Here is a 21,782-nt window from a genome sequence, read left to right on the forward strand (position 1 = left end):
GGCCCAGAGTTGGCTACTCTCTTCCTTGATCCACAAGCTCATCCTGACCTCCCTCTTTCCAGGTGTGGCATGGGGCTCCCACATCCTGAGCCTCTCCCCTGTCTCTCCCCTCTGGATGCAGTCACTCCCTAGCCTGGAGCCCACTCTATCTGTCCCAGGACTGCCCCCAGGTCAGACCAACAAGGACATCTGATTCTGCCATTGCAACAACCTCTACCTGGTCCTCCACTCCCTCATCTGCTCCTTTCAATTTATCCTTCAGATACTTCTAGAAGTTTTATCTAAAGCTTGGATCTAGTCATGTCACTAACTCTAACCCTAACCCTATTTATGGCAAATAAACTGTCCTTTTCTCTACCTCATGTTCAAAGCCCCCCTACAGTCCAATATAGCCCCCTCCCTCAACACACACACACACACACACACACACACACACACACACACACACACACGACATACACCACACACCTCGGTGCCCCCCAAACATATCCTGGGCTCTCTCAAGTCTGTGTGTTGAATAATTCAGTTATCCCTACCTTACATTGTTTTTTATTTATTATTACAGTGGGGTTTTTTTTTTTTTGCTTTTTTGTGACTTGCTCAGGGTCACACAGCTAGGTAATTATTAAGTGTCGGAGGACGGATTTGAACTCAGGTCCTCCTGAATCCAGGTCCGGTGATCTATCCACTGTGCCACCTAGCCGCCCCTGCTTATTACATCATGATCTTGGAAAAGTCACTTATCAATTCTTGGCCTCAGTTTCCTTTTCTGTAAAATCTGAAGGATGGATTAGAAGGTTCTAGAGTTATAACCCTCTAAGACAGTGCCGGCTCTTGAAGTGAAGATGGGAAGCATTTCCCCTACATTTTCCTGTACCTAGCCAGGGATCTGTGCTGTAAACAAGTCTTTCCTGGCCTGGAAGGGAAGTTCTCTGAGTCAGAGGGATCAGGGTCTGAGAGTGGCCTGATGACCCCAGGCCGCAGGAGGGGTGTCTGGAGCTGGAAGGGGCCTCAGAGAGGGGCTCCCAGAAAGATCCTGGAAGCCAAGCTCCAGCCGGCAGATCCCCATCCAGAGCCTCGGACCCTTTCTGATATCCTGGACCCCTGGGTGGGCTGGCGAACCTCAGGACCCTGCTCATGATCTTGTTTCCAAATGCATAAAATCAAATAAGAAACCGCCCTCTTGGAATAAAAATGGATTTTTGTCCCCATCCATGCACAGCCCGCCCCCAATCTGTCCCTGGCTTTAAGCTCCCCAGTGGGGCCTCCCATGTCCCTGTCAGAGGTGGGAGGGGGCAGCAGCCCCCCTTCTCAGGGAGCACCCCCCCTCCTGACCACACCAGGCTGCTGAAAGAAACCTTTTGTTGGCTCCTATCCAATAGGTACAGAGAGGGAGAGAGATGCTACAGGCAGCTAGGGGTGACATAGTGTAGGGTCAAGAAGACTCATCTTCCCGAGTTCAAATCTGGCCTCTGACGGCTGACTTAGCATAGCCCCTCCCCCACGCCTGTCCCATTCATGCGCTTGTCATGGCATCACCTCCCTGATGTCAGGGTCTTCTTTGAGAACGAAGGACAAACATCAACAGCCCGCCACAGCACCAACTTTCTTGGCAGCCACATCTTCCAAAGCTGACTCATGGAGCTTGGCGACCACTAGGACACCCAGCTCTTTTTCAGCTCTGCCTCTGAACCCTAAGAATCCCCCAGAGCCAAGCAGATGACATCCCCCGAAGTTCTGGCTCTGCCCCTGCCCTCCTTTGTCCTTTGGCTTCCAGGTAGTCGACCAGCACCCCAGTCTGGGCCCTCCTCACCTCTCTGCTTCCAGGCTAACCCACAGTCTGCACAGCTGGCTTTGTGCCAACTCAAGACTCTCCGTGGGCCCTCTGTGGCTTCTAAAACAAAACAAACATTTGGCCTTTAAAGTCCATTACGATCTGTCTCCAGATTTCCTTTCCTCTTCCTGCCCTTTGCATTCTCGTGACTCAGAATCTCCCCCCTCCATGCTCTTGAGTGTGCAGTGCCCCGTGCCTGGAATGCCCTTCCTCCCCTTCTCTTCCAGTGTCCCTGGTTCCTATGATTCTCCTACCGCTCTGGCCTGTGCTTGCGGATCCCCCGGAACCCTTCATCACGTTCCCACGCCGTCTTTCCAGCAGCCTGGTCTCCTCCGTCTTGTCCTCACATGGCCGACTGCTCTACCCCAAGTCCAGGCGTTCCATTTCTCCCTATTAATCACCATCTTCATACACCTTTGTCCCCAGCCATCCCTTGGCTATTTTCAGACATGGGTCAGACCTTTCAGAAGGTCCAACCTGACATTTTCCTCCCTTGCTGACAGCTGAAAAAAGAACACCACCACCACCTCCAGCGGGGAGAGCCCAGCCAGGACTGGGGCCATGTGCTGCAGGTCTGGCCTTTGGGCCCGCTATGGCCTTGGGTTGATTACTTTTTGTCCCTAGGCCAAATGGCATCAGAGCTTTTCAAGATAAGAAGTGCTGCATCTGCACCTCCTCCTTTGCTGGCAGGGATGCTGCCTACGGGGCCAGGGATGGCCTCCTTAGCTTCCAAGTTTCGGCAGGGGCCCCGGGATGACTGACGGATGGGACTCCCACGCAGCCTCATCCATCCCTGTCTCAGCCCAGGCTTTCCCGCAGGGCTCAAGAAACTTCCACAGTCATTTGTAGTTTATAGAACGTAGCGGTTTACAAAGCAATTGCCTTATTTATCACCAAATGGCTCCGCCAAGGAGACAGGGTAGGGTTTATTATCCCATTTTACAGAATGGGAAGCTCAAACCTAGAGAGGGTCACGGGCCTGCCTGAGGATGCACAGCCATTCCCTGGTTGAGTTTCTGACTCGATTCCATCCCCTCATCATTTATTTAATACTGCCTCAGTGGGAGAATCCACATGTGGATTTTCGGTTTTTGATACCCTGATTTCTGAAGATGAGGTCACCTCTTCTCAGACAGAAGTGAACTCAGGAGGGAGCAGAGGCCCAGAAGGGAAAGGGGCTTGGCCAACATCCCACAGCTAGAGTGGACAAGCATGCTGGGCCTGGCTGTTCTCTTCAGGTGGCGCATTTCCTGGCGGAGGATATTGGGGACTCTCCGAGGCTCTAGGAGCTCCGATCTGTTCCTCTGTAGTGTGTCTCCGGGGCTTTGCATCCCCCCACGCCCAGTTTCATTCTTGAAGTCTTCTAGGGTCAGTCAATACTGGCTGACTGATCTGGAAAATGGGCATAACGACCCTTTGCTGGCTGTCCTCCGAGGCCTAGGTCACAGGCCCCTGTCCTGGTCAAGCAGGGCCCCATCTGCCGGAGCCCTGGGGAGGGAGGGCCCTCTGCTCCTTGCTTCATGTTTTCCATCATTGGACAGGCCTCAGTGTTGGCCAACAGCTTCCCAGCTAAGCTCTGGGGGGGCTGGGGAAGGCCTGGGGATCCTCTCTTATTCAATTATCCTCCTGTAGTTGGACCCTCTCAGAGGAAGCATCGGCTCATTTCTGGTTTTGTCCCCTCTGAATTGGCAATCCGAGGGAACTTTCCAGATTCATTTACCTCAGCCTAGCAATCAATAGGATTGGAGAAAACAATTTGCAAGAGATTTGATTATGCTATTGTGGGGGCAGGAAAGAAAGTGAAAAAGACTGAGAGAAGCTTCTAGATAATAGGGTTAGAGCCAGCAGCAGACACGGAGCCCAATCTTCTCATTTTACAGCGAAGGAAACTGAGGCAGGAAGGTCCCACCCTGACCTGGGTGCCAAGCTTGAACTGTCACTTTCTGGGAGGACAACATGGGGTAGTGCCAGGACAGAAGGCCAGACTCTCAGGCCTGGCTCGACAGCTCTGAACACGTGAGCCTCCTCACTCAAAACCTCTCGATGGCTCCTTCTCTGGTCTCCATGGTTTGTCCCTTCAGTCTGTCCCCATTGGTTCTGGCTTCTCTCTATTATTTCTCTTTTTCTTGCCTGTAACTTGGATTGATCTATGAGCATGCCGTCTCCCCCATCAGACTATAAGCTCAGGACAGCTAGGCCTGAATCAGGAGCCTGAGTTCAAATCCAGCCTCAGACACTTATCCTCATTGCCTTGCAACCCCCCCCCCCCCCCCAGACTATAAGTTCCTTGAAGGCAGGGACTCATTTTGCCTCATCTCCTAGTCCAGTGCTTGACACACAGTCTGGCTCACAGCGGAGACTCAGAAACGTGGACTGATCTTTTCAGGTTTGTTACGCACCATTCTTCCCCATTTTCTCTAGGTCACCTGGCCTAGTCACTGGTCCCTGTGTATCTCCGACCTCCAGGCCTTTGCCAGTCTCAAGCCCTGGAATGCTTTGGTCTTCTCACCTCTACTTCTTGAAACCCCTTGCTCCCTTCCAGACTTGGCCCCAGGATCCCCCCTAGAGGAGAGGCCTGTCAGAAGTCTCTGTGAATTAACTTGTATTTGGGTTTTATTTCCTTGGTACCTGGGCTTCCTCCCAGGGGGATCTAATTCTCTAGGAGGAGGGGGCAAGGGTAGAAGCAATCATTAAATACCTACCATTATGGCATTTGAAGGGCATCTCCATCTAGTGTAGGGAACAGGTTGAGCATGGAACAAAGCTTTCCTCATGGCGGGGGCACCTTATATGGGTGTCCCCCAGAACCCGAGTGATCGACCCCAGGAGCCGCAGGGTCAGACAGCCAGAGGGATTCCTGACTTGGCCACGGCTACAGCCACAGGCGCGGGCACAGTCACGGTTATGACCATGGCTAGGCCACAGCTATAGCCCCGGTCAGGGCCACAGCCAGGCCAGGCCATGGCACTCAGCTCCTCCCCAAGGCCCCCAGGGAGCTACTGGGGGAACCTGGGCAGGGGCCGCGGCGGGTGGACATCTGGGCCTTCGCCCAACATGCTAATGGAAGTTTGTGTAAACATTCCATTCCTCCTCTCTTGCTCAGTTCCGTCTCCTCTTGGGTCCTGTTCCACAATCCCTCCCTGTCCTCTGCTCACATTGAATGTCCTTTCTGCCTACCCTTCCTTCCCTCTTCCATGATGGCCACTGCCCCCCTTGACCCCTCCTCACTATTTCTGGGGGGGGTCTAACCCGACCCCTGGTGGGGGCTCTTCAGAGGAACGCCGCAGCCTTGGATGCACAAGGGGACAAGATCTGAATGGGTCAGTTGGAGGTTGGTGGGAGGGGGGCGAATGGCCAGCCAACCTGGAGCCCCTCTGCCAGGGGCTTTCTTTGCCAAGGCTTATCCTCCCAGGTGCTCAGCTCTCTGGGGAGAGACAAAATAGAACTCAGGAGCCGGGACTTTCCGGGAGCCCTGGAAAGAGATGGACCAGGCCACCTCAGACATGACTGGGCCTGGGGCCTGGGGCCTGGGGCAGAGGAGCCCCCTGGACCGAGGCTGGAATTTGACCATCCCCGCCTGCCTCCTGGGGAGTGGGCGGACAGGCCTTCTGACTTACAGGGGAGGAAGCGCAGTGGGATTGGTGATGGGCAGTGGGGGCCCCCAGATCTACTCTCTTCCCCCAGTGGTCCTGACCAGGTCTCCCCACTCTTGGGCCAAGCCTGCTGGGTCAGTGGGGGCTGAGTGGGTCATGAGCAAACCTGGCCATTCCCCCAGAGACATTCTGGAGGCTCTCCGCTCAGCTGGGAGGTCATTTTCTGGACACAACCTTCCCACTTAGTTAAACAAACAGCTCTTCCTCCGGTAGGGACACATTCCTCTGCCCCCCCGGGCAGAGACATCTGATGGACAAAGCACGCAGAGACGATGTGCCCTATTTCAGAACTGGTTTGGCCACTTTCCTTTCCTTTGGATGAGAGAAAGGATGAGCTGGAGGAAACCTCAGAAGCCTTCAGATCCAACCCTCCTTGTACAGAGGAGGAAACTGAGGCCCGCTGAGAGGAGGCCAGTGTGCAAGGCCACAGGGGTGAGTGGCTGAACAAGGACCCCCGGGCTCCTGAGGTGGTCCTAGAAGAAGGGGTTCAGAACTGAGGTCCTGGCTCGGGCCCAACCAGTATTATGACCTCGGACCAATCACCTCACCTTTCTGAGAGAGGCACCTGGGAGCCAAAGATGAACCCCACCGTCTGAGAGTGACCAAGCCACACCCCAGCGGAGTCTCCACGAAGACATCCCAACAAGAGTTCATCCAGCCTCAGCCTGGGGCTCACTGAGGAAGGGAGGCCGCCAGCTCCTGAGGCCCCCCTTCCATACGGGGAACCCTTTCCCACAGTCAGCCTGGACTGCCTCTTTGAACCCCCCCCCCATTGCTCCTGAAACCAGTTTGGGGTCTGTCTTCAGAGAGTTTCTTGTCTACTAAGGTGAAGGGAGAGAAGGCAATGAGGGCAGGGCCCAGAGATGGGTGCTAGAGCCAAGGGTGAGGAGAGAGCTGTGGCAGCTGGGGGCGTCGGAGAGGGCTTCATGGGGGGCCTGGAAGCAAAGACGCTAGGATGGGATAGGTGAGGGAGACCTGGGAGCTGCTCAGAATCCGGACCGGTGGCACACGGTGGAGGGGCGCAGGGGCTTCCTAAGGGTGACAGAGGCCGTCTGCCCAGCCTCCCGACACGAGAAGGGAGCACGCACCACAGCCGTGCCCCAAGAAGGGAACGAGCGGGATCCTGCGGGGAGGCAAGTAGAGGGGGCACCCCGACGGGGTCTACTCTGAAATGGACCCATCTGAGGGGAACCAAATCCACTGGGCCATGGGGACGGAGGCCAATTGCTTGGTCCAATTTTGGTCCAAGGTCCAATTTTTTTTCATGGACAGGTGAGTGGGAGCCGGCTTGTGGCAGGCAGAAATGGGGAGGGGGAGAGTAACGGTTCAGGCGCTGACTCGCTGGGGGACACTGGCCGAGCCCCTCAGCTCAGCCTCGGGCTCCTCTGCCGTAAAAGGGGGGCTGAGCCCTGCTGCTGAGGGCGGTTCTGAGTGTGGGACCCGGACGGACCCGGAGGAGCTCCCCGAGCCTAGGCTCCCGGGAGCCCCCAGCACGGTGAATCGCTCGGTGCTTCCTACGGACATCCCGGAGCCGGGAGCCGCAGTCAGGCTGCTCAACCTTTGGGGGACCCCTGACAACCGTGGGCTGGGTTTTTCTTTTAAAACTGAATGGCTTGCGGATCCGCAGCGAGTGGCCCTCTCTCCACTCCCTCTCTAACCCCCCCCCCCGAAGCTGGCCCGTCCTAACCAGGCACACGCCGCACAAATAGCTGCTGGAGCGCATCCAGGCGGAGCCCCCTTCCCTTGCCCCCCACCTGCCCCTCCCGGCGCCCCTTCCCATGTCCGGCAGGCACTGACCTTGACGTAGAGCTGCTGGAACTCCTCCAGGTTGAGGCGGCCGCTGGGGCAGTCCTTGAGGAAGCCCTTGTACCACTGCTTGAGCTCGTGCTCGTTGAACTCGGTGCTCTTGACCAGGTCCTCCATCACCTCCGGGGCCAGCTTACTGTTCTGCTTCCCCATGGTGCCTGCGGGGAGGGAAGGGGGGCCCCGTGAGCAGCCTGGGGGGCAGGACGGACCCTGGAGACCCTCCCAGGTGAAGGAAGAGGACACTGAGCCCAGAGGGAGGGGCGCTCCCCCAGCCAGGCTGGGGTTCCTTCCATGACACAATGCCTCTCCCAGCCTCAGTTTCCTTCTCTAGAAAATAAAAGGATGGGACTAAAAGAGAAGCCCCTGTGAGGAACAGGGTGAACAACGATCAAACACTCTTCCCTCCTTTGGGTGTGGGTGAGGGGCCAGGGGGTCTGAATGACGCACACACTCCACCTTCCCCCAGACTCATGCACAGACGGCAACTCTCACCCTCCACTCCTCCTTGGGCCCTTGGTGCTCCAAAGGAGGGCTGTGTGGGGGTCGGGCCAGATCCCTTAGGACCCTTTGGGCATATGAGGACCCTGGGCACACCTCCCTGGCCAGCCGAGGCAGGGAACTGCCCTCCCACTCATGGCCCCACCGCATGTCCACCCATAAAGAGATGGACCACCCTGCGGTCTAGGGCGCCTGGCATCAGAGACCCTGGCATTGCCCCCAGGACTTTGAGGCAGCCTTGGCCTCCTTGTCTCTAGATAAACTTCGTCCCCCCCCCCCAGGATAAGTGAGGCCAAGTGGCCACTCGTGAAGGACTCTGAATGATGGAGCAGCCAGTCTGACCTCCCCCCTCGCTCCCAGATGAAGCAGCAGCTGGAGAGGTGATGGCACCCCAGATTCAGAAAGCACCTGACAAACCTCACTCATCCTCACAAAACCCTCACAGGAGTCTGTCGACTCCCATTTTACCAGATGAGCAAAGTGAGGCGGATGAAGGCTAAATGACTTGACTAAGGTCACGCTGCGATTTGAGGCCCTGTCTTCCCAATTCCAGTCTGGAGGCCCCATTGCCAGGCTGAGCTTCCCAGGTCCTCCCCACTGCAGTCCTCCCTACCATGTCCAGTCTTCCCACCAAGGCCAGCATCTCATGGGCCCCTGAGCCAGGCCCAGGGCCACCACTTCCTGGGCCAGCTTCTCCACCACTGGGATCAGGACGTCCTTGGGCCGAGCAGAACAAGGCAAAGCCCCCTCCCACTGGACCAGTCTCAGGTTCCTGGGAGCCACCCATCCTGGCCCCAGAGTCATCCTCTCCAGGGTGCGCAAGGCCAGCCTCAGAAGGCTGCCTGCCCCCTGGCTTTTCCTTGGCTGCTGTCTCCCTCAGCCAAGTCCCAGCCCACCCCCCCCCCCAGTATGAAGCAGAGCCACGGGGGCATCGGTGATTAGGGTTTCCCCCACCCATTCTCTCCCCACCCCCCTGTCTCTCCCTGCCCCCAACCTTGGCTTCCCACTTCCCACCCATTATTCACAAATGCTTCTTAATCCTAAATCTCTCTGCAGGGACCCCCCCCCCAGCCCATGGTGGAGGCCAGGTGGACATCCAGGGGCCTGCTGCCACAGAACTCCTGAATTAGGGGAAGAAAATGCTAATTCGTGGATGAAATCTGCTCATCACAATGTATTACGGAAGCCTTGGGGGGTTCAGGGCCAGACTAGGGGGGGCCTGATCTGCTCCCTTGTGTTATTAAAACCCAACTTGATTTCTCCATGAGCTGTTATCCATGGTTATTATTATTACTTATTATTATCGAAATCATGTTCTGTTTTCCCAATCAAAGGAGCTCACTGAAAACCTGCCCAGCCCCCTGGGGACAGCACCAGGCTTCCCTTCAGAGGGGTTTCAGTTCACATAGATTGTCCATGACGGGGCCGACGGCTCCCCCCACATGCGAGCACATGTATGTGAATGGGCACACATGCATGTGCTTGGCCAGGCCTGCCAGGCCCTCTCATTTCAGTAGCACACACAGACAGGAGCCAGTCTTCACTGCCGGGCAAAGGCAGAGGCGAAGGGAGCATGTGCAGCTGTGCCCAGAGCGCATGAGAAAATGTGCAGCAAAGGGTAATAAAAAAGTGTATCTAGAGAACTGGCCGGTGGGGGCAGCTGGGAGCAGAGATGTGAGTTCCATCCTTGACTCTGCCGCTCTGCTCTCCCCAGGCCCCCCAGCACAGCCCACCCAAGAGTCATGGAGTCCTCATCAAGGGACAGCTGTTGGGACTTGAACCTGATTTCCCAAGAAGGGAGGCCCAACCCATATGGCTGCAGTAAGAGAAGTTCCCCCCTCTTTGGGGATCAGTTTCCCCCTCTGTAAAATGGGGGGCTTGGCCTGGCCTCAGGGGGGGAGGACCCCAGATCCCCTTCCAGTCACTGATAGATGGCTTTGTCAATGGTGCCTTGGTTGGAAATTAGGGAGATGGAGGATTGGGGGGGAAGAGGGGGAGGGGGTCCCTGCTTTGGCCTGAAGGCACAGGAGGGAGGGAACAGAGAAATGTCAGCACAGGCAGGGAATAGACCTCACCCGGGCGCCCTTTGCAGGGGAGGAAACCCAAGGGTCCTGGCCGAAGTGGCAGAGGCCAAGGGGCACCTGGGCCTCTCCCCCCGGAGGACTTCTTCCCAGAGAGCCTCCCACTCCGGGGCAGGGGACCTCCCACCTGGTGTGGGCACAATCCAGGCCGGCTCTCTCACAGACAGGGAACAGTGCCACCTGTACCTGTACCTGCCCCCGTGCAAACAGGAGCGCCTGGGTGATCCTGGGAAGGAGGAACGTTTGGAAAAGTCAGCTCTGAGGAACCGGGGCAGATCTGGGGTTGTGCCAGCGACAGGAGTCTCTGGGGAGACCTTCCATGCCCAGAGAAGAGGGGCTACAGGAGGGAGACGGGGAGGCTTGGGGGCGAATCCTCACACCACCGAGGACTGAGAGGCTGTGTGGCCCTGGGTGAATCACTGCAGCTCTCTGAACCTCGTCCAACCAACTCTTGAGGAAATCATAGGAAACAAGACAGAAGGCAGAGTAATGGAAAAAGCACAGGACCTGGGTTCAAGGCTCCTCTGGGGCCCCCAGGTTGGTTCCATCTCTCCCTGGGCTCCAAGGAGCTCAGCAGTAAAATGGGGGGCTCTGCGGGGGCCAGGCATCACCTCCAGCTTCCCATCCCACATGGTCCTCGTATTACCTGTCTCACAGGTAATCTCTACTGTTATGTTCGGCAGCAGAGCCGCCACCTCCCCAGAGCAAGTGCAAGTGCAGATCCTGCCCCTGCCCCAGAGCCTCCCCAGACTTTGATGGGTCAGTTGATCTTGTGCCCTTGCCCCTTCCCCTTTGGTGTTGTCCACCTCCATTAGAGTGTAAGCTCTCTGAGGGCAGAGGGAGGTGAGCGGGCTTGTCCACAGCCCAGTGCTCAATGAGACCTCAAGCATTCTACGTCCTTTATCTATTAGCTCTCATTTCTATCATCTCTCTCCATCCACCCGTCTGTCTGTTCACCCATCCATCCATCATCCATCATCAATTATCTATTGTTCATCCATCCATCATCTATCATCTATCTACCTCTCTATCCATCATCTCTCACCTATCTAATTGATCTGTCTCTATCTACCCATCCATCCGTCTGTCTATCCACTTACCTATCTCTATCATCTCTCCTTTTTCATCCCTCTATCTATACTCTCTCTCTGTCTCTGTCTCTCTGCCTGTCTCTGTCTCTGTCTCTGTGTTTGTGTGTGTTTGTATGTTTGTGTGTGTGTGTGTCTATTTGTCTCTCTTCTCGACCAGCTGTCCTGACTCATAGATGGAGATACTGGGGTCTAGAGAGGAACTCTCTTGTCCACAGTCACAGGTGAGCCAGGGATAAAACCAGCCTGGGAAGCCCATCTCCTGCCTCCCAGGGCAGTGCTTTTTCCAATAGATCTTCAGATCTCAGTTTACTCAAATCAGCTGAGGTCACTGGACCCACAGACTGCAGAAGCCTGTGGCACCCTCCTCAGAACCATATTCTTAAATAAAGATAAAATACAAAGAATTATAAATTATATTGAAATAGAATGATCAAAGTATATATTGTATATATAAAATGTTCCCCACTCCCCCACTTGGAGCCCCCTGCAGATGTTCTGCCACTCCGTGCTCTCCCAGGAGAGCCCGCCCAAGACAGTCATGAATTCCTTATCAAGGGACAGCTGTTGGGACTTGAACCTGATTTCCCAAGAAGGGAGGCAGCGGAAACTTGGATCGGCACTAAAGCTGTGGCCCCCGGCTAAAGCAGAGAAACTAGCCTGCCCGGGTCTTAAGATTCCTCAGAATGTGTGAGTGAGTGAGCGAGTGAGTGTGTCTGTGTCTATATGTGTCTGTGTGTGTCTGTGTCTGTGTGTGTATCTGTGTCCGTGTGTGTGTGTCTGTATATGCGTGTATATGTGTGTCTGTGTATGTGTGTGCCTGTGTGGATGTCTGTGTGTGTGTGTGTGTGTGTGTGTGTGTCTATGTGAGAGACAGACAGAGAGAGGCAATGACGGAGCCGGCCAGACACCCACCCAGGGTGACAGTAGGAGAAAGTATGGGGGAGGGAGTGTCTTCTAGGAGAGCTTGTTCCTCAGCCCCTGGGGCTGGAGATCCCTAGGTATGCCTGGGAGACCCCCTGGAGTCAGTTCTGGTTCTTTGGGGGGTCCAACTCAGGAGGCTGGCCAGACCCTTCCTTCCCTCCCTCCAGCTGGGCGGGAGCCTCCTGGGCAAGTCCCCACCTGTCCCACCTGCCTAAGAACAGGGTGTGAAGGGGGTGGGGCTGGGGGGGGAGGGTCATCTTTCTGGGTGTCCTTTCTGGGTGTGACTGGGTGGCAGGAGGAGATCCCCATTCCTTTGTCCCAGAGGCTCCGCCACTGAGCCAGCCAGCCTGGAAAAGGGGGGAAGGCTTAGGACGGATGGAGATTGAATCCGGGGGAGCTGAGAGATCCCCGAGCGAAGGAGTCTAGAGGGAGAAGAGAAGTACCAGGGTGACCCTGATGAGGACCCAGCAACAGGGACTGAGGAGGAGGACCAGAGAGAGAACGTCCTAAAACACGGAGGGAAGAGGACGGAGGAGAGTCCCAGTGTCCCAGGCCGCAGAGAGGTCGAGGATCATGGGGAGGGTGGAGGAAAGGCCGCTGGCTTGGGAACTCCAAGGGTCCTCTGGGACCCCCAACGCTCCTGGTCATCATCTCTGTCTCAGCTCCACCTTCTAAGGAGCTCCGGCCAGGGCCCGTCTGTCCGAGTCGGCCGGAGCAAGGGCTCCGGGCTCCCATGTGTTGGGGCCCTCCATCCGCCCCCAGGGAGCTCCCGCTGTCACTCCTGAGGGCGGGCATTCTCCTGGGAGAGGAGAGGAGCACCTGTACAGGTGAGAAGGCCCCAGCGGCTGGAAGGAGCCTCCCAAGGAAGGGGCCCTTGAACTAAGCCTGAGGAGCCCGGGGGGGTTCTAGGTGGTGGTGGGTGTTGACCAACAGCCTGGAATGGTGGGAGGGAATGCAGAGGGCAGGGAAAGGCAGGGAGGCCTGTGGCCTCCAGGGACCCCGAGTTCGAATCCTGATCAGTGAACCAGCCCGTAGCCGGTGGGCAGATCACTCACAATCCCTGGGACAAGAATCACTGTCCACATTTCATCTCATTAGAGCCTGGAGAATCTTTAGAATCTTTACTCTCCCCATTTTACAGCTGAGGAAACTGAGGCAAGCAGAGAAGTGACCCGGCCAGGGTCACACAGCTAAGGGCCTGAGGCCAGAGTTGAAAGCATCCTCAGGGTCCAGGACGCGCCCACCACCCAGAAGGGGGAGGGGGCCCCGGGCCCCCCGCCCCCCTGCCTTCTCCCCTGCAGTTTATTTTTATCTCTCTCCCCATGTATCCTGTTTCCAACCAGCCTATTTATGTCCAGGAGTTTTCTATGAAAGGAAGCAGGCTGTCAGCTGGGAGCATCGAACACCAAGTCTTCTGGAAGGGACCCGGAGGAAAAGCTCTCATCAATAATTACAAACAAGCCATCCCTCTTGCCTAGTTGAGGCTGATGCATGGTGGCCGCGGCACCCTGGCTCTCTCTGCCCCAACATCATCAGAAACGGAAGGAGCCTTGGGCCCCATCTGCCCCACAGCACCCCATGTGTTAAAGATGGGGAAACCGAGGCCTGCAGAAAGACAGTCGGGGTGTGGAGTCGGGAGACCTGGATTCTGATTCTGACCCCGCTTGTGACTGCTCCCCTGTGCCTCAGTTTCCTCATCTGAAAGGGGGGATCCTATGGGGTCACGGACCTAGGCAGATCTCCTGACTTGCTCCTCTTTGGCTGTGGGAACACCACCGGCACTTCCAAGTAGTGACATAATGATGGCTAGAGTCAGGGTTGTCTCCCCTAATTTGGGTGAAGGTTCCACTGAACCCCAATACATCACTTTCTGTTCAATACATGGTAGGTAGACGAGAACAAATCAGCCTGGCTGACGGAGCGGTGGCAAGGCTTGGCGACACACGCTGGACCTGGCTGGGTGACTTTGGCTCAGTCTGGCCCTGCCTGGTCTCTGACTCTTCTTTGGTAAAATGATGGGACAGGACAAAGTGAATCCTAAAGATGCAGGGCTAGAGGTGGGGCATCTGGAGTGTCGTCCACAGACCTTCCTCTGACATTCTGGCTGTGTGTCTCTGACCTCAGTTTACCATTCCGTAAAATGGGGATAACAATCCTGGGTTCCACTCTGACCTCCGGCTCCTCCAGCCGTGTGACCCTTTCAGTGGTGCTGGCCTCTCTGGCATCCCTGGGAGGAGCTGACCTGCTGGTTCAAGGGAATTCTTGTACTGGTGACACTTAGCTCTGATCCTCCAAACTGGGGGCCACCCCTCTCTAAGTCTCAGTTTCCTTGTGTAAAATAGAGGTGACAAAGCCTTCTGGGGGCAATGAACAGAAACCCCTCAAGATGGGGGCTGGTGGTGGAAGGAATGGGCTGGGGTCAAGTTGGGGGACAGATTTCCTACAGTGGCTTCTCTGTGGGAGTGGGAGGGAAGGCAGACTGAGGTATGGGGAGGCCCAGGGCCCAGGGGCCAGGCCATCTCTGCAAAGCAAGAGGGTCATCAATGCCTTTCTCTAAGACCCCTTGATAAAAATAACTCCTCCTTCCCCAAGATCACTTGGCTCCCTGTGAAGGGTGGGGGGCAGGGGCCTGCTGCGGAGCTCTCTATCTGAAGGACAGCTCCCTGGCCGGGGCTGTTTACAGTGTCCCGGCCTTGAGCGGCTCTTCCAGGAATGTCAGTCTCTGCCTCAGATGGGCAGCCTGCCCTGAGTCATGTCCCCCGCTGTCCTTGCCATCCCTTTGTCAAAGCATCCGGGCCCAGGGGAACAAAGCACTTGATTGTATCTCCTGCACCATCTCGGAGCGGAGAGGGACAATGCCAAGGAGACAGGGGCTAAAATTAGCCCTTCCGGCTCGGCTGGCATTGGCATCAAGAGTGGGGAGCTCTGCATCCTTGGCCTGCGAGGACTGCATCAGGGGGAGCGGGCACCGCTGCCCTGGCAGGGAGCCCAAGGAGGCTCGGCCCAGTCTGGCTTTCCGGGTCCAGTTGCTAGAGGATGCTGCCCACCCTCCTCCAGTCCCAACACCTCCATCAGAGAGTAAGGGAGAGCAGTTCCTTGTTTTTCTGAGGCCCGACACCAAAAGCTCCCGGCCCCTCAAGTCATCCATAAGAACCTCCAGCCCTGAGGCACCCCAGCATGAGCCCTCCTTCTCCTCTGACCCTCCAGTTCACCCACTGGATGAGGGATCCACCAAGCCTATCTTGGAGGGACCAGCAAGTGTTGACGACCCATAGTCTAAGATCTATGCCAATATGAGCAAACGAGTAAAAAGCCTCATGTGGCAGAATGCCATCCCCACGTCCTTCCTTCCTCCCACCTAGCTATCCTTCCATCCTTCACATCTATCCATCCATCCATCCGTGACATCCTTCCATCCATCACTTCCATCCCTCACATCCGTCCCCATCATCCCTCACCTTCCATCCTTCCATCCTTCACATACCTCACCTCCTTCCTTCCATCCATTTAGCTATCCATCCATCCATCCATCCCTTCCATCCCTCATATCCATTCCCCATCATCCCTCACCTCCTTCCTTCCATCCATCTAGCTATCCATCCATCACGTCCATCCTTCGTATCCATCCTTCCATCCCTCACCTTTCTAATTCGTTGTTGTTACCCAGTCATGTGCAACTTTTTGTGACCCCATGGGGGCTTTCTTGGCAGAGATAAGGTGGCCATTTCCTTCTCCAGCTCACTTTACAGATAAGGTAAATGGAATGAAGTGACTTACCCAGGGTCACCCACCTAACAAGATGAATCTTCCTGACTCCAGGCTTGGCTCTCTCTCTACTGTGCCATCTCCTGCCCCTTGTCCTTCCATCTCTCTATCCCTCACATCCTTCTGTCCTTCTGTCCATCCCTCTCTTCTCTCCACGCCCATAGCCCCTCCTGAACCTCATCTTTGTTACCTCCTCATTCATCTCTCTCCACTCCAGGCTCTCCTTTATGCAGAGCATCTTCCCAAGGTCCAGGTCTCGTCACACCATCCCCTTCTCCAATACCTGCATGCACTCCTGTTGACTTCCCCTAGTTTTGAGGCTCCCACCCCCTTTCCCGGCTTCTCCCTGCTCTCCCGCTCACCCAGGCCAGCCTCATGGATGTTCTGGCCATCCTCTGAACCTGGACTGTCCCTGGTTTTGAAGTGAGAGAATCTGGGTTCAAATCTTGTCTCAGCCACTTATCTGTGTGACCCTAGGCAAGTCACTTAACCACAATTGCTTCCAAAACAAAGCAAAAAACCATTTTGATCCCTATAATTCAATATAAAATCAGTTTACTTGGCAATCGTATGCATTTTATATTAGGCATTTAAAATGTTATTCTGAGAAGGAGTTTCCCCAGACTCCAAGGGTTCCTGACATACCTGCAGGTTAAGAACCCTGGTTCTAAGGGCGGTGGTAGAGTATAATAGCCTGCTCCCACATTAGGAGATCTGATTGTTAAATGTCCAAGGTGACCAATCACACCTCAGAAATCAGCAAACATTACAGATTTGAGCTTGATGAAGGTCTTCATTTAAGAAAATGATGGAGAAATTAATAAGGCAAGTTAAATTTAAATTTACTGGATGCCTCCCCCCCAAAGCTGGTTGTTAAATTTTACTAGCACATCCTGGGTGGAATGATTGGGAGATAAAAGTGATATAAAAACCAAAGATACAATGATCTAAAAAAAATAGCTCTCAAGAGGTATTGAGAAAGAGTGGCCTTGGGAGCCAGAAGAGGGGGCTCTAACTTTGGCTCCCCATGTCACGAGACTTAAAGCTCAAAGATCTCTTGGCCACCTCCATTTACCAAGCAGGAAAACTGGCTCGAAGGAAGGAGAGGCTGCCAGAGGTGGGACAGCCAGCCAGCAACTGGCCCAGCATTAGAACACAGGCCTCTGGCCTCCCAGGGAAGGGCCTTTCCTCAGTCCCATCCGAGCCTCTAAAATGGGGTGGATCTCTCACAAAGAGTAGACACCGAGGAGCACCCTTGTTCTTGCTCCGGGGAGAGTCGGGGTGGAGAGGAGCCCCTGGGGCACACAGGACCCTAGTGGGGAGGGAGTAGGAGTTTCCGGGTGTCATCGCTTGCCCCTGGTGATTGCCTCTCCCCTGGCCCCGGGAACCCCCTGGCAGGGTTCTTGAAGAGGCAGGGTGGAAGGGTTTTTGCCCCAAGGCCTCACGGCAGAGGAGGAAGAGAAGCTCAGCTGTGCCCGATGGGAACCCAGAACCCCAGATCATTTTCTCAGGGGTCCACTCAACTCCACACAGACCCCCCCAGGACAGACTCCCCCAGGGATCCCTTTGGCAGCTCTGCTTGGATGCTCCATGAGACCCGGCCCTAAGCCCCCCTCGGCAGGCTGCCCACTCCTTACTGGGAGGGCTCTCAAGGAGGGGAGGGCTTTCCTGACCTCTAATCAACCTCATTCCCCCCATTGCGCCTCTCCCATAAGAACCCCCTTCCCCCAGCTCCCCTCTGCCCCTTCTCAAGGCTAAACCTCCCAAGACCTTTCACTTGATGGTCACAAGGTTCTGCCTTGGGTCCCTTCCTCACAGCAAAAAGCCAGGGACCCTGCCCTCAAGAAGCTTCCACTCTACTAGAGAATGATGGGGACTAGCCCTGTCACGGGGAGCCCCTGGTGAAGGAGGGCCAGGTACCCTGGGAAGAAGCGCTGCTGTGATCTCCACTTTACAGCTGGGGAAACTGAGGCAGGCAGCGCTGAAGTGACTACATCACCTCCCTGTTCCCCCTCCCCCCGCAGCATGTATGGCCATCCCAGCTGTGGCCTAGAGCTCCTCCTGGCAAGAAAGGGAATAAATCACAGGCCCCCATATGACCCAGAGCCACCTCAGAGAGCTCGGGGTGCTAGGTGAAATCCTGGGGGACGGGGGGAGGACAAGGGAGATGGCTCAAGGGGTCGAGAGTTCCTGAGAGAGGCTGGTGTCTCAGCTGGGCTGTAGAGGAGGGGGAGGAAGGTTATTTGGAGAGAGGGGACTGTGTGTCCGGGGGAGGCGTCAGCTATACCCCCAGACCCCCCCACTGTGACCTCCAGAGGGTGGTCTTGGGGGGACCCCCTCACCCATCTAGCAGAGGGGTTAGGCATCTATTCTCAGCACCCCCTGACTGGGTGACCCAGTCTCCCTTCCTAACTGGTGGTGAGCATTTTCTGTGGTTTGCCTGCATCCTGTTTAATTAACTGAGGAAAGCCGGCCAATTAATTAGCGGCTGAGCCGAGTGGACTGGCCGCCTCAGATCTGGGCGGCTTTGGCAAACCTATTCCTGAAGCAGTCCACTGGTTCTAGGGGCCACTCCCCGGGATGAGGCCGCCTGGGCCCCCCGACCCCACCCTGAACAGAGGTGCAGGGAGGCGGGTGGCCCAGCCAGGAAGCTGGGCAGGGCCAGATGGACCGCAGTCATCCTCTGGCCCCTTTCACAGCCCCCTGCACACCCCCAGCCTGGCCCTTCCCCCCTTTCCTCCCCCTTCTCCCTTCCCATCTGGCTCCACCAGCCTCTCCCAGGACACCCCGCTTCTCCACCCCCAGCCTCATCCCCAGGCCTGGGACGCTCTCTTCTGACATCCTTCCAACTCAGTTCAGTTCTCCCCTGCAGGAGACCCTTCCTGCTCCCCTACAGCCAGTCCCTTCTGCCCGGAGGTGACACAGTCACATCACAGTGGAAGCCCCTTGGGGACAGAGGTCCAGTCTAGGACCTTGCCCTTGGGGGCAGCTGGGGTCACAGTGAGTAGGGCACCGGCCCTGAGTTCAAATCTGCCCTCAGACACAGATACTTACTAGCTGCGTGACCTTGGGTAAATTGCTTAATCCTATTGCCTTGCAAAAAAAGAAACCCCCAAAATAAAATAAAGAAAGGAAAGGTCCCTTAGGTGGGGCACAGTGGAGAGAGGACCTGAGTTCAAATCCAGACTTGGACACAGATATTTACTAGCTGTGTGACTTTACGCAAGTCACTTAACCCTATTGCCTTGCAAAATTTTTTTAAAAAAAGAAAGGTCCCTGCGAATTTTTGACCTTCATCCCTGCCTTTACCTTACTAAGTGACCTTGGGCAAGTCTCTTTTTTAGTTTGGGCCTCAGATTTCTTATCCATAAAATGCTGACTCGAAGGGGCCTTTCCTGCCCTCAATCCTACCTGCCTCAGTTCTGTTCCTAGTTTTCATTCCCTTTAGGAGCTGGCATGACCCAAGGCTTGTGAGGGAAATAATTACTGGACATAAACCAGCCTCACCTCTACCCACATCTGCCCCTTTTATGCCATGTGACTGGAGGAATCAGTTAACGTCTTGGGGTCTAGGGTTCCATCTGCAAATTGGCTGAGAATTTGAGAGTTCTTTTGGGTGAATGTTCTCTACTGTCTGAGGGGAGAGACAAATAAGGGGGTAGATCTCAGGTCTTCTGCAGACCTCCCAACACCCCCCGCCCCATGTCAGCGGGTATTAGTGGCAGAGGTTGGCAGCATCAGGCATGACACCATCATCTCTGCTTTTCTTCTGAAGCAGGGGCAGTTCAAAGGGCTCTTGGACCCCAGCTGCCCCTCACTCCAGCCCAACAGTGGGAGGGCAAGGGAGCCAACCCAGAGATGAACAGGGGACCTCTGAGCCAGGGCTTCATCGCACCAAGCTCATTTTATAGACACTTCTTCAGACCAAGGAGAGCCACGAAGGTCAATCACACCCAGCAAGTGTTTGTGGAGAGACAGAGAGACAGAGACAGAGACAGAGACAGAGACAGAGAGAGAGAGACGGACAGACAGAGACTGACAGACAGAGACAGAGAGGCAGAGGGAGGACAGAGAGAGGCAGGGGGGGCAGAGAGAAAGAGACAGACAGAGACAGAGAAGAAGGAAGGAGGGAGGGAGGGACAGAGAGAGAGCCAGAGCCCACATTTACAAGCCCTTTACAAAATTTACAAAGCACATTCTCTTATTCTTGTCCTCTGAGGAGCCTCACAACAGAGAAAGGGTGCATGGGAGAGCAAGACTCATTATTCGCATTTTGGAGCTGAGAACATTGAGGCCCATGGAAGCAAGGTGGCCTTAGAGCAGGGTCCATCCCCAGGTCAGCTGACTCCAATTTCAGCATCCTCCCCACTACAGTCCCAGTTACTAGAATGCTGTTAATTAAGGAATCATGATTTGTCAAATTCGGTAAGAACAAACAGCCTCCGATGGAAAAGTCTGACTGGACTTAAAAACCAGTGTTTTCTCTGATGTTGAAATGAGGCAGCTGGAGGAGACTTCAGACCAACCCTAGAGACTCAAGAGACTAATGAGTTGAACCTCCATACTGCACAGATGAGGAAACTGAGGCAGGCTGGAAGTGAAGTGACTTACCCAGGGTCACACGTCTAGTAAATGTTTGAGGTTATGATTTGAACTCAGGGTTTCTGGACTCCAAGCCCAGCTCCCCTTCTGCGTACTGTGGCATTGCCTTTATAGTTATTCTTCCTGCTTATTTTTTACAGCCCCTAAGAGTCAAAATCATTTTAGCTGTCATTGATACTGGGGAAATTCTGGGGAAAAGAGAGAGAATAAGTGACTCCCTGATGTTTTATGGGAACATCTGATTCATCCATGCACTTGGAAGTTGGGGAATCCTCTTGAAACAATGTGTCTGATGAAAACCCCAAATCACAAGCAAACACAATCCTCAAACATAACTAAGGCTGAGGGATGGGTGAAACCCAGAAGGGAGAAAGCTGCCATCTCTGGGGTCTTCTGAGACCCTGCGAGAGGCAGGAGGAGGTCAGGCAGAGGTAGGGAAGTTTCCTGGAAGATCTGGCCTCCTGCCATCCACTTCCCTTTGCAGGCAGATTCCTGCAACATCTTCCTCCCAGAAACGAATCTCTCACCTGTATAACAACTCACATTTCTTTGATGTGACACAAAGGATTTTCCTATGAGAACATTCAATGCTATTTTACAGCTGGAGAAACTGAGTTTCAGAGAGGGGAATTGACTTCACAAAATCATGAATCAATCTCTCTCTCTCTCTCTCTCTCTCTCTCTCTCTCTCTCTCTCTCCTTCCCTCCCTCCCTTAGTAATCTGTGCCACACAGTTAGGAAATATCAACTATCTGGGGCTGGATTTGAACTCAGTTCTTCCTGAATCCAGGACCAGCACTCCATCTACTGCTTCACCCAGCTGCCCCCTCTGATGGCTTCTCAATGACAATCTAGTCCAAGTACACAAGAAAGGATCCCCCACTTTAAGATCCCTGACAAGGGATCAGCAGCCAATGAAGGGAATCCCCTGCCCCGGCTCCAGGCTGCCCCATTCCAGATGGGGGCAGCTCCTGTGGTGAGTGAGGGCATCTGCACCAGCTCCCCGAGCCCCCGCCCCCCAGTGTCTGTCAGACAGGGGCAAGTTAGTGGTCACAGACATCGGCCAGCAGGGCTCTCGTCAGGACCCTGGACACCTCCAACTCGTTGCCCACTCAGAGAGCAGCGGGGTTGGGGGGCAGGCGTAGGCTGAGGCGGACGACCAGCAACAACAAACACAAGCGACGTGTCATTCAGGAGAGGTGTGGCCCGGGCACGAGCATCGGCCCTGGAGGAATGTAGCCCCTCGGAGCCCTGGGTGGGCCTTGGAGGTTTGGGGATGCCCTGGATGAGAGCAGCACAGCGGGAGAAGTTGGGGTGGGCTGGGATCTGCTCCCTGGGAGGGTGGGCTGGGATCTGCTCCCTGGGAGGGTGGGCTGGGATCTGCTCCCTGGGAGGGTGGGCTGGGATCTGCTCCCTGGGAGGGTGGGCTGGGATCTGCTCCCTGGGAAGGTGGGCTGGGATCTGCTCCCTGGGAGGGTGGGCTGGGATCAGCTCCCTGGGAGGGTGGGCTGGGATCTGCTCCCTGGGAGGG

General features: G+C 55.3%; 1 protein-coding gene across 1 annotated transcript in view; it reads right to left on the reverse strand.

Annotated features, from left to right (window-relative positions):
- VSNL1 (visinin like 1) overlaps nt 1-21,782 on the reverse strand; it is a 67,186-nt gene that overhangs the window by 23,275 nt on the left and 22,129 nt on the right. The window contains exon 2 of the mRNA XM_074221677.1: nt 7,285-7,451. Coding sequence (XP_074077778.1) covers nt 7,285-7,446 — 162 coding nt within the window. The 5' untranslated portion in view covers nt 7,447-7,451. The remainder of the gene's footprint in view (nt 1-7,284; nt 7,452-21,782) is intronic.

This window comes from Macrotis lagotis, chromosome 1, assembly GCF_037893015.1.
Source record: "Macrotis lagotis isolate mMagLag1 chromosome 1, bilby.v1.9.chrom.fasta, whole genome shotgun sequence".
NCBI classification, from domain to species: domain Eukaryota; kingdom Metazoa; phylum Chordata; class Mammalia; order Peramelemorphia; family Peramelidae; genus Macrotis; species Macrotis lagotis.